This window comes from Microcebus murinus, chromosome 12, assembly GCF_040939455.1.
Source record: "Microcebus murinus isolate Inina chromosome 12, M.murinus_Inina_mat1.0, whole genome shotgun sequence".
NCBI lineage: Eukaryota > Metazoa > Chordata > Mammalia > Primates > Cheirogaleidae > Microcebus > Microcebus murinus.
Genome location: NC_134115.1, coordinates 22529177 through 22542051, shown reverse-complemented (window position 1 = coordinate 22542051; position 12875 = coordinate 22529177). Strand labels below are relative to the sequence as shown.

The 12875-nt window shown below is 42.7% G+C and overlaps 1 protein-coding gene across 2 annotated transcripts in view; it reads left to right on the top strand.

Annotated features, from left to right (window-relative positions):
* Positions 1-12875, top strand: part of PCSK5 (proprotein convertase subtilisin/kexin type 5) — a 427474-nt gene that overhangs the window by 244957 nt on the left and 169642 nt on the right. For both annotated transcript variants that reach the window (XM_012759779.2, XM_012759782.2), the window contains exons 11-13: positions 279-396; positions 2116-2304; positions 11280-11416. In XM_012759779.2, the coding sequence (XP_012615233.2) occupies positions 279-396; positions 2116-2304; positions 11280-11416 (444 nt within the window). The remainder of the gene's footprint in view (positions 1-278; positions 397-2115; positions 2305-11279; positions 11417-12875) is intronic.

The window sequence follows — 12875 nt, the reverse complement described above, 5'->3', positions numbered from 1 at the left end:
GGATTAAATGTAAAAATGTAGAAGAGTGCTCAGCATGTAGTAACAATTCATAAATGATAGTCGTGCTGCTGGTAATAATATATAATCAAGGAAAATGTATATGCATCTTCTTTCCTTGTCAGAGTTGTTTATTTGTTTTTCAAATCATTGCTGGAAAGATAGGTAGTATCCCATAGGGATGTGTCTGAGATCTCCGCTGAGTGACATTATAACTCAACGTATGTAGCGTAGGCTGCACCTAACCACAGTGAAGTTGACCAGCCTCTTGCCTTCCACAGTGAGCCACCTCTATGGATTTGGACTGATGGACGCAGAAGCCATGGTGATGGAGGCAGAGAAGTGGACCACGGTTCCCCGGCAGCATGTGTGTGTGGAGAGCACAGACCGACAAATCAAGTAATGCTTGCTGCCAGCAGACAGCATGAGAGTGCCCCCAAAGAGAGCGAGCCTGCACGGGTCCTCGAGACAGCCCCTTGTTGCACATGGAAGCTAAAAGCTTCTGTAGTGTCTTTTCAATGTAATTATGACATTGTAATAGAATGTCTAGAATTCTAAGCCGTTCAATCCACACTACTATAACCCAAGCTTCCTTAAAAGAAAAGCATCTCTTAGAAAGGGCCTTGGGGACATGCCTACAGAGAGGCTTTCTGAAGTTTTCTATTCTGTCAGTATTTCTGTTTGATAGTGCAAGTATTCTCCAGAAGTCAGTGTACTTCAAACCACTGAAGCAACTGTCTACCATGGAGTTATCCAATGAGTGGTGCAAAGTGTACAGTAACTGCAATTGCAGTTTACTCCGAGATTTTAGAGTCTGTTCCCCAGTTTTACCTGCACAGATCCGGAGGCTGTGCTGACAAGTTCACTAAACAATGGTCTCTCCTAGGTGCTAAATCCCCGAAACAGGAATCTACCTTAGTGGCTTTATTAGTGTTTTCCTCTTTGTTTTCAGAGTTTCTTTTTTCTGAAAAGAGAGAGAAAAGTTTCTTTTCTTCTGAAGTTTCTTTCTTCTCTCTCACTCTGAAAATTATTTTTGATCTTTGGTTAGTGATGAAACTAGAGCCATTATAATTCTTAAGGAAAGTTGTTAGGAAGCAGAAATAAATGGACTAAAGTTGTTGGGATTTTTTTTTTTTCTATTCTCTTTTGTGGCAAAGAATGAGCGAAAAAAATCCAAGGAGTGGAAAGTTAACCTGTATTTATTGAGCACTTATTTATGGGCTAAGCCAAGTGCTAGAAACTTCTATGTATATTTTCTTCTTAAAACTTTATAACAACTTGAGTATTATTCCCATTTGACAATTGAGGAAATGGGATCAAAGGAGTTGGTTATTTGATTATTTGATTCATTCACAAATTCATTCACCAATTGAGGAACTATTTTTTTCCCACACTTAGTGGGCATCAAGCACTGAGCTAGATATTAGGAACAAAAAGGGGAGGAAGAAATGTTCCCTGCCCTTGTGGATCTTAATCTTTGACCTTCAAGGAAGAAGAATCAGCCACAGGGACATCATCAGGCAGAGTAGTGTGTGCAAAGTCCCCAACGTGGGAAACTTGAATTATCCCAGAAGTGTGACGCCAGTGTGGCTAGAGCCCAGTGTTCAAGGGAGCCATGGGACAGGAGGAAGACAGGAACCTGGAGGCAAGAGTGAAGAATGTACCAGTGGCTTATAGGGCAAGAAATTGGTAGAGCAGGGATTTGAACCATGGGCATGCTAATCCCCAAGCCTTCACTGTGCCACAATACAGTGGTGCTCAGAGGGTATTCTGTAGATCCGCAGCATCACTATTACCTGGGAACGTGTTAGAGATGCAAATTCTTGGGACCTACCCAATCAGACACCCTGGGGCTTGGGCCCAACGATCTGTGTTTTAACAAGGTGACAGCAATGCATACTCAAGTTGATGTCCCTTCATCCCCCTTGTCCTCCCACATCTTTCCCACTGCCCCATCAAGAGTCCCTTTAGCGGCCCAGCCATTCGGGTGCTAGCACTGTTGTAAATATCCAGTGGCCAGCTGCTTGCCTGACATCGTGTATTCACCCCAAGCCTCCGGGTTCACACTCAGCTGAGCTCCGCCATGTAGTTTGCTCAAACTCTCTCTCTCCGTTGCAGGACGATTCGTCCCAACAGTGCGGTGCGCTCCATCTACAAAGCCTCGGGCTGCTCTGATAACCCCAACCGCCACGTCAACTACCTGGAGCACGTCGTCGTGCGCATCACCATCACCCACCCCAGGAGGGGAGACCTGGCCATCTACCTGACCTCGCCCTCGGGAACCAGGTCCCAGCTTTTGGCCAACAGGTACAGTGGTGGCTTCTCCCCACCAGGGTAGGGGTCACACTGACATTCAGCTGTTTCATAGGGGGTACAAAGGGGCAGCTGCTCCTTACTCCTGCCCTGGGAACCACCTGCCTGGGACCTTAGATGACATAATCTCATTGCTCACGGTAGAGAATAAGAAGCTGCCTGGCACCTGTAGGCGTGCAAAAGTATGGCATTTAATAGTTAGTCAAAGGATGACTAAAGAAAAATCGAAGGCCATTTATCCTCTATCCTGAAAAAGAATTGTAGAGCACAAACTTCTAAGGCCTGTGAGATCCAACTCTCATGCTACCCACTTCATTGTATCTGCTGACATTTGCTACAGATTAACTGGTTTCTCTTGCCCAAGTACTTACTTTCAAAAGTTAAAGGAAATTCTAATTTTTTAAAAGCAAGTACTGGCAGGTTTTTTTTCTGTAAAGAGCCAGATAGTAAATATTTTGAGCTTTGTGGGCCATGTCTCTATCCTAACTACCCAATTCCGTAGTTATGAGAGCCGCCGCCGTAGACAATATAAATGAATAAACCCCTCCTTACAGACAGGCAGGGGGCATTGAGAGGCTGCCTGATGGAAACCTGCACAACCAAAAGTGAGACTGAACTTGCCAGTTGCTTTTCAAAAATCCCCAAATTTCATCTACCATAGGACAGCGAGAAAAAGAAAGAGTAACAGTGTGTATAGGCAACAGTGACTAGGAATACGGAACCTGAAATCTTCAAGTGCATTTTATTTCTGTGCTTAGACTTGCCGTGTTCCTTTTTTCAAACCTAACATCTCCCATTACTGCAAGAGGAACCTGGGTTTACGTAATATCTTAAACATGAAGCGTGCCTTTGCCAGAATCAGTGGGTGCAGGTGCAAGGACTGTAAGGATTCCTCCGCATCAGGTCCCTGGGTCCTTCCCCATGCCCTCCTCCCGCTATAGACAAAGAAGTCTCAGCTGCTCCTGCCAGGTAATTGCAGCTACCTGCCCGGAGTTGCTTGCCGGCAAGCAAAACCTTCGGACGCACAATTACATGATTAATGGAGGTCTCCCCAGCTGTTGTTACCGAAACTGGGAGAAGGGTTTTATTTCCTGCTGTTTTTTTTTTCTTTTCTTTTTTTTTACCATATTTATCTCGGTTTAACTGGAAAGAGCACTCTGGCAAAATATTCTGAAGTGCAAAGTTTTGCTTCACCTATGTGTGGATCTTATCCCCTGAACTCCCTCCCTTGTAGAAAAACAATCCCTCCGCTGTTGCTGTTTGCTTGGAAAACTCAGCCGCTTTAGCCTGTCTGGGCTCTTCCTGCATATTTCGCTATTTATTTTTGGCTTCCCCTGAAATGACGTCAGTGAGGAAACTTGTGAGCAGAGGAGCTATGGATTCCATCACGGGCATTTGGTGGATTGCAGTGTTGCTGGCTGCAGGCTCGCAGGCATTCTTCAACAGCCGACATCTGCTTTGCTCTTTGCAAAGTGCTGAACGCAAGAGTGCTGCGTGACTTGTGTCAGAGAAAAAGAGACAGGCATTTCAGACGCGCGGTGACCAAAACTAGCTAACAAGGTTCACCTCGGTCTCGCCCATCTAGACCACCTGGGAATAAGGTTTGCTCCCAGAGTGTATCTTCTTGGTCGGAAGCGTTTTCTTGAAGTGTCACTTTTTGGTAGATTGTTCATCTTAGTCCTGAAAATAAGGAGCCACCAAAAAAGGAGTAGAGAGATTGGAGATTGGAGAGGGCTAGAGGCATGGAGAGATGCAAAGAATGTTATGAAATCATTTATCTACAGCTCCCCGAAAGTATTGCTCTGAGCAGCTGACCCTTTAAATGTGAAACAGCTGCACCTGGTCCCACAACCACGAGTGGCCACCTGCCAGGGCCTCCCTGCCGCCACCCATCTTTGTTGTGCTTGACGCTAGTAGTGTCCCTCCTATCAAGGCGGCTAAGAAAGACGGTTTCTATTGGCATTCTTTCCATCTGGCGTATTCTGAAGCTTCATTTTATTAGAGGAAACCTCTGTCTCTGACCTAGTGGCAAGGAGTCCTCCCGTCCTCCCCCCTTGGCCCTGTCTGGAAGCACATTCCCAGGCTGGAGAGCTGAGACCGGGGGCACAGACGAGGGTGGGGAGGGGGTGCAGCAGAGGCCTGCTTCGCTCCTGGTGTCCTGCCCGTAGGTCTGCAAGGCAGCACGTTTCCTCAAGGAAAAGGTGACTAGGTCAGGTTTGAGAAGCAATTTGTGTGCCAGAGATTATTCATAAGAGCAACAAATAGTTCCCCTACTGGACTCTTATCTTTTTTAAAAAAAAAGAAGCCAAGATTTCTCAGGAGGACCATGTAAAGCAAAGAAAGCAGTTAAAAAAAAACATAAATAGGAATTCTGAAAAGTTTAAAACAAAGTTTTCCTAGCGGAGGTGGTTAGGGATGAAGATGTAGGCTTCTTGTGGCAGAGTCCTCCCGTTTCATCTGTCCCACTCCTCCGGGTGGTGTGACCCTTTTCTCCCGGAGTTAGAATTTGCAATACTGCACGCTTACGAGGAGGCTGGCGGCCGCCGTGGAAGCTCCCTGAGGCCTTCCGAGCAGCCCCTGTGGCCGCAGTGGCTCTCAGCAGACCCCACGCTGGCCGGGTGAGAAGGAAGGGTGCGCAGGGCCAGCTCACACCTAGAAGCGGAGGGTCACGTGGCGTCACCTCCTCCTGTGATGCAGGGAGGAGAGCCCAGAGGACAGCGGCCTTATTTACATCTGTGCATCATCTCCTTTCCAGTGCTGACAACACATGCATCCTACTTTGGGGACCTTCACGGTCGGCTTTCCGGAATTCCTTATTTTCCTAGACATTTCAGTGAGGAGTTTCTTCAGAATTGTTTATTCCCCCACCACAGGGATTCCTTGAGAGTCTCTCTTCTGCAAAGCGCAGAACTCGTTCACCAAGTCCGCGTGGGCCGTCTGGAGCCCCCCAGTGGCTCCCTGTCCTGGCTGTCGGGCAAGTGCCCGGGCTCCCGCGGAGAACAGCTGCTGGAGGAAGAACAGTTTACCCAAGCGTCGCAGGTGCAGGTGCCGAGCGCTGGAAGGCACTCAGCGGCATTCAGAACAACGCCAGTCCAGCATGCCCGCCCCCCTGGCCAGCCCCGCTGATAATTCAGTGGGTGGACACCATGGGTCAGCAGGGCAGCCCGGAGTGGACTTCCCTTTGTTCTTTCCCCTGCCCTCCCCTTGGCCTGGATACCCTGCCTAACAAAAAGCTGAACTGAATATTCAGAGCAAATGGTTCGCTTCTACGCAGAATCTGGAGGTGGAGCGTGTGGGAGAAGCTGGGTGCACTTGGGCCCTTTGAAAATGTTTTTAGATAACAGCAGCTTTCGATGGAAGCCTATATACTGTGGCACATTCAAATCCTACCTGTGTCGGTGCTTTTCAAACAAAAGCTAATCCCAGCAGATTCTTCTTCAACTGCATTTGGTAGAATTATGAAAAGCTGTCTTCTTTTTTCTTCTTCTTCTTTTTTCCCCTAAATCTCCCCCCACCCCCATCTCATTGAGTTTTAGACTGTTCCAAATTTTGGAACGAGCTCCCTGACTGAAAGCTGAAACTTTGCCTCCCTTTCTAAATTTGATTACAGATGAATACCTCTGCTTCTAATTATGGCCTTCACTAGAAAGAAGGTACACTTGCCGGTCTGCAAAACCTATAGTGTTCTCTAATTAACTATGTTTAAAATGTAATGTTTATACTTTAATCTTTTTTGTCACTGCCCTACCCAAATGTCCAGTGACAACTATTGATACGTATAAAGTGTCATGGTATATAAATGCGTCTGTGGCTCGCAGTTAAAATTATATTTTGGCAGTGAAAGTTTTACATTCCAGGAAGGCATCACAAGAACCCTCTTCATTCAAAAGAAGGTTCCAGACTTTGGAGTTAGAGCTGGGTTTGTCTTGACTTGACCAATTTCTGTGTTTGAATTTGGAAAAGTGAATGTCCTCATCTATAAAATAGATGTAATAGTGTTTACCTCACAAGGTTGTTCAGTACCCATATTAAGTTAATATAACATACAGCGAGTACTGACAGCATCTCCTAGCATAGAGCAGTTAATAAATGGTAGCTCTTATTTACAAAGTTTTTCTCAAAGCACCTGGTAAATGACTCTGGGCCCCTCTCCTAAAGATTCTGATTCTGTAGGTCTGAGGTGAGGGCCAAGGATTTGCATTTCTAATAAGTTCCCAGTGGTGCTGAAGCTACCTGTTCACAAACCACACTTTAAATAGCATGAATTCAAAAGATCATCCAACTTTTTCATACACATTCTTGTTATTTTCATGCCATCAAACGCTGTGTAAGTAATTTACAAAGGAGTTTATAATATAAAACAGATACTTCAATAAAAGCCATCTACTATAACATGGAATAAATCTTCAAGAAGATTAAGTACTTGTGTCATATACCCACAAGAAGGAATGCATTTGGGGGGTTGGTGAGTGAGATGATAACAGTATGCATGTTAAAAGTTTTAAAAAAAACTTATTTTAGATATTACAAGCCTCTAGAACCAGTACCTTTCTCACTCTCCAACTTTAAGGAAGCAATTTAGATTAGGAAAAAAAGAAAAACCTAATAGTACATTTTTAAATACCCTATATCAGAAGCAAATTGTTTAAAACTTATAAAAACTAAACATCTAAAGAAAACCAAAAACTCCATGACAATTGAGCTAAATGCATTCTTCAGGCATTTTATTAGATCTACTTTAAATTGTGATGACGCACTTAAGTAAATAAATAAATAAGAGGGGGAAAAAGAAAACTTTTAAGAATTGATCTAGTGTCTAATTCTGTGTACATAAACATAATAATACTATTTGAGTACTGGTGGATGCTTCTGAAATTAACATCCATTTGCAATTTTAGAAATAATTATATAATAACACACAGCTGCCAGTACTTATTTAATAAAATATCTTATTATTTAGTTGCCACAACATTATAGAAGAATCTTGTAGCCTTGATATATTGGGTAGACTTTTTAAGTGGAAGGGGTGGGGGGAAGCTTATAGCAATTATATGAGTTATTTCCTGAGTTAATCCCTCAAAAGGATGTACTGCAGTTGATGGGCAGTCTTTTCTACCAGGATTCATCAGAAGTAATTCGTTTGAAAACCGCTCACAGGGATAGGGCTGTGAGGCACCCTTTTAATAAGTGGGTGCATAATTTGTGCCACTGTATGCCTATATCATTTCATCGAGCACATGATTATGAAGTCAACTTTGACGGAACAGAATTTCACTGCAACAGAAGTGGATACAGGCATGGAGTTAATCTACTCCGGCTTTCTGCACACTGGCTGTTTTATTCACATTTTACCAACACTAATCATGTTGGCATGTATCTGATTTGTTCACCGTCCAGCACAGCATAGACATTCACACTGGGCATTAAACATTTTAGCTGATCAGAGGAGATCCCACAGTTAGAATGTCCTTCGCAGGTGTCCATGGTTTGACACTTGATTGTCTTGAGCAAGTATGTTTTTTGCAACGCAAAGCTAATCTACAAGTTAAATTGCCTTTTGTTATATGCAGATGATGTAGTTTTTTAAAAATGTTACAATGCTGAAAATAGAAAGCAGTTGAAGTTTTGAATCAGAATTAAAGTATAGAATGATACATCCCTCTTTTAACTATCCGTGCTTATAAAAGACAAGGTGAGACTAGAATTGTGCATTGCCCGGTTAGTTGATACAACAGCCATCCGTGTCTGTTTCTTTTCCCATCGACTCTTTCAGCAAAAGATAATGATGGTATTTGGCTACATTTTCATTCCTCTCCTCAACTTTTACGTTCACATGAAATTAATGAACATTCCAACTCTGAGTACAGTGAAGAGACCGGGGCTGGGAAACTGCTGAGCTACATAGACAAAGCCCATTTATATTCAGGCTTTGAAACACTTATCTGAATTCTGATTTCCAGATATTTCTTCTTGGTACCCAGTTTGTATTTCATTTTTGTTCCAAATGTGATTTGAAAAGTGATTGGTAGCAACGGAATGCTTTTCGAAGGTGGACAGGAAAGGGTAGAAGGGAAGGGTCTGCTAATCCAGCCCTCAGATCCTTGACCCGCGAGTAATTCAGACTTGGCTGAGGTTGTGGAAACAAGACTGCCCCTCATGTGATGGCAGCCTCAAGTCCCCTTTGTAGTTTTTGGATGTGAGGCAACGAGCCAAATGTTCTGTCCAAACTGTTTGGGAAATGCTTTTAAGTTCGCAACTCTTGGAGAGGTATTAGGTGACAAGTTACTGCTTCGGTGCCCTAAATGGCACGGTGGCCTCAGTGAATGAGAGCTTCAGTTAGAGCTGCGGAACTTAAGGAAGAAAGTGGTTCTGAACTGGTTTTCGCCTCCATTCATTTCTGTAGCGACGTGTTCCCTTTAACAATTATGTGTCTGTCAGGAGGGGCAATTTGAAAAAGCTCCTCTTCCCCTGTCTCTTTGCTGCCTTTTTGCCCAACATGCACACGTTCTGGCTTTTAAGTGAAGGACTTGATGGATACAAGTCACTTTTATAATGACACAGCAGTTTCTTCTTGGCCAAGTCCAGTTTTAAGCCATAAACTTGGGAAACAACCCCAGTTTTTGGTTGTGCAGTGTATTGTAGGATCTCCATAAAGTGTACCACCCCTGCTCTGTTGAGGGTCAATACAGTGGAAAACATGCGTGTGAAGAGCCACCATTTTCATCCCTGCCATTGTGGGAGGAAGTCACCAGATCCAACGTGGTCCTCATCGAAGTGCCACACTCCTCTGTTCAAAGAGGTAACCTTTGTAGATAATACACAGATGTTCTAAAAGAGTGAGAGAGAGAACAGGCTTCATGTCCAACAAGGTTTGAAAATCACTGCCTCCCATTTAACACCATTATGGAGATTAACATAACACATTTGCATATTCCAAAGAGCTGAGATGTCTTCAAGTAAAAGGATTTATTCAATTTTGTTTAATTCGACTTTTCCTGAATTTTTTGACAATGGGACACCTTGACAATACTGCTTAATAATTTCATATTTCCTTTCTTTCAAGGGCTCGGGAACAGGTAGCAGGTGATTTTCCTGTTTATTGCTTTTCTCTGTGGAATAATGGCGAGTGTCAGCCATTTACCTAATGCAGTCCAAAACTGTGCCTCTGAACCCTTCAGCTTTAGAATCCAGCTGGCATTTTAGAAGGAGCCTCAAACACATCGATAGACTGATTTTCAAAAATCAGGATTCTGATATATAAAGTTATAAGGAGATTAAGTGGGTTATTTTTGCTTTTAGAAAGACACATTTTTCTCTCAATGGGAAGATCTACAAAGAAGGTCAAATTATAATGACCAACGTACTTGGTGAACATGAAGTTAAAACAAGGAGCGTTCACTCTGGGAGGCCGAGGCCGGCGGATTGCTCAAGGTCAGGAGTTCGAAACCAGCCTAAGCAAGAGCAAGACCCTGTCTCTACTATAAATAGAAAGAAATTAATTGGCCAACTAATATATATAGAAAAATTTAGCCGAGCATGGTGGCGCATGCCTGTAGTCCCAGCTACTCGGGAGGCTGAGACAGGAGGATCGCTTGAGCCCAGGAGTTTGAGGTTGCTGTGAGCTAGGCTGATGCCACGGCACTCACTCTAGCCTGGGCAACAAAGTGAGACTCTGTCTTAAAAAAAAAAACAAAAACAAGGAGCGTTGATTGCATGTTCTGAACAGGCATCGGCCTCCAGTGACTGTGACCTCTGCATTTGTCTCTACTGGAGGAAAGAAATATGCCAGTAACTGGACATGGTTGCTCCTAAGACAATGCCAGAGATGCTTTCCTTCTCTGCGAGCCTCTCTCACTCTCAATTGCTTATTCTTATTTTATTATATTTCAATAAAATAATAGATACTCATAATTTTCGAAAGAAAAGTACTAAAAAAATTCTATTGCCCTGTCTTGCACGCTCCACCATGTAGGTTCCATCTTTATAGAAAATGTCTCCAATATCTTTTGGATTTTTGTGGAGTAGTCAAATCTATGTTATATGCCTACTTCTCTAATATGCTAATTATACATTATCTATTAGCATCTCTTTATTTTGGATAAAGATTCCGTTTATTTTTCTTCCTTTTTTGTATCCTTCAGGATTCCATCACAGGAAACAGAATAATTCTAGATTTTTTAAGTGGAGAGATTTCAGATAGAGAATTAGGAGCTTAGGAAATCCTTGGAAGGGTAGAAGAGCAAGATCTAGGCTGGAACCTAATGCAATATAAATGCTATATGAATAGTTGTTATAATATTAATATATTGTTTAGGGAAGAATGACAAGGAAAAAAGCTTGTACCTATTCAGTACAGACATAATTTTTTTCCTAATATTTTCACTCCGTGGTTGGTTGAATCCATGGATGCAAAATCGACAGATACAGAGGACCATAATTTGTTTACCGCTTTAGCAGTTGAGAGATTTTTGAGCTGTATATAGTTTTTGGTGATTATGAACATTCCTGTGAAGTTCTTTGTGCAAACACATGTCTTCATTTCTCTTGAGTAAATACATAGGAGAGGGATTGTTGAGTTTCATTGTGTGTGTTTAACTTTGTCAAAACCGTCGAACTATTTCCCAGAGCCCCTGTACCATTTTACATTCCCATCACTGTAAGAGAGTTCTAGTTGCTCCACATCTTCAATACTCCGCTGTCAGTCATGTGGATAGAGTCTGAGCCTCATTTCCCTGATCCCCAGTGGGTCATCCCTTCCAGATTTGCTGTTACACGGCCAGCCCCAGTCCTGTTTCCCTGTGGCAGAACAATGATATATGTATGGATCTGCTAACTAGCGACATTCAGGATAAAGGCGATCTCCAGTGTCTAGCTAAACATGCTGATGGAAGATGAGGACCAGAGTCTTGACTTCACCCTCACTGGATTTTAAATAACAAACAAAGCAATGTTATATGGTTCTCTTTCAGGCTATTCGACCATTCCATGGAAGGATTTAAAAACTGGGAGTTTATGACCATTCATTGCTGGGGAGAACGAGCCGCTGGTGACTGGATCCTTGAAGTTTATGACACTCCCTCTCAACTGAGGAACTTTAAGACTCCAGGTAAGAACTCCCTCTCTTTATTTTTTTATTTTTTTTTATTTTTGGGTCATCCTTTAGCTTGTATCCCTCTCTTTAAATTGGTCAACTATGTAGAAGAAAATGATGGGGTGTATTGTGGCCAAAGAGTGTTTCCCAGTCTTGTGTCAGTATTATCTTTTTTCATGTGATTCATTTCATGTGTGCTTTGAAATGTCTGCATACTTCCAGTTCTTAAGATTACCATGCGAGAGGTAATAATTTAAAGATAAGAAATAAAGAATAAATATTTAGACATAAGCATAGAATAAAACGTGACAGCTCTTGATTGATGTTTCAGAATACATGATCCACATCTCTAACCAGCTTCCTGTACTTTCTTTGTCTGTAAATAAGCCAGCCTTGTCCTGTAATGTGTTAAATTGCATGGTCATAATTTCTTCACAAGAGGAAACAGGTTTCCTTAGTTGTCTTTTTCTTTTAGTTTTCCCTAAATTTAATTTACAGTTCAGGCAAGACATTGAGTTTGGCCTGTGCCAGCTAATCTGAATGATGGTATTCTGCCCTGCATGAGCCCAAGAGCCAAGAAAAAAGAAAACCTTCTTAATATGTAAAACATGGAAATTGCAATGTTAACAAAGATCTTTTCAGGTAGTCTCAGACTCTGATGCTGCACACAGCCTATTTCCCTTTTCATGCTAACATAGGAAGCTTGTTTGGAATTTAAAATAAGGGAAAATACAAAGTCAACAAGAGGTGAGATATTGTGTTGCCCGTGTTGCCCATGACAGAGCCCTGCAGAGTGCTTGGCCCAGCAATAACTGATCTGTTTGATAACTGTCTTGCTTCTCACCTACCCATGGACACCTCTTTAGTCATCAGATAAAGTCCTCCTTCTCAGTGCTCTGTTCACGGCATCTGCAGTGAACCAGACTGATGGGGACTTTTAGGACTGACATTCAATTCTAACCCTTTACTGATTACAGAGTAAATTAACATAGACATTTCTGTAGTTGTAAAAGTGTGTGTATAATTCAGATACAGCCGGTTGCACAGGGCAAAGGAGACACAGAGTAGAACACAGGGGTATAACAGGCTTTTGCCTGCCAATCTAGGAAAGTTACTCATTCTGAGAGATCCATTTTTGATTGTACATTCTGGTTATCTCTTTTCCCCAACTCTGTGATGCAGTTCATATGTGTTCTCACAATAGTCCCACAGTCAGGGACGTCAAAACTCCCTGGCACAAAGGGAAGTGGTCAGTTTTGAGACAGCACTCTCCAAATGGTGGCCCATCCACAATGAATCAGAGTTAACGTCTTGTCAAAGAATGTCTGTGACCAGCTCACCTTCAGCATACAGCTTGAGTATAATGGTTGCCTCTGTCTTATGCAGAAAGCAAATGTTTGCCAACAAGGCAGGATCCATAGACAAGCCATTCAGATTATAGACCGTGGTTTGTAGATACTTTCACTTCTTCATA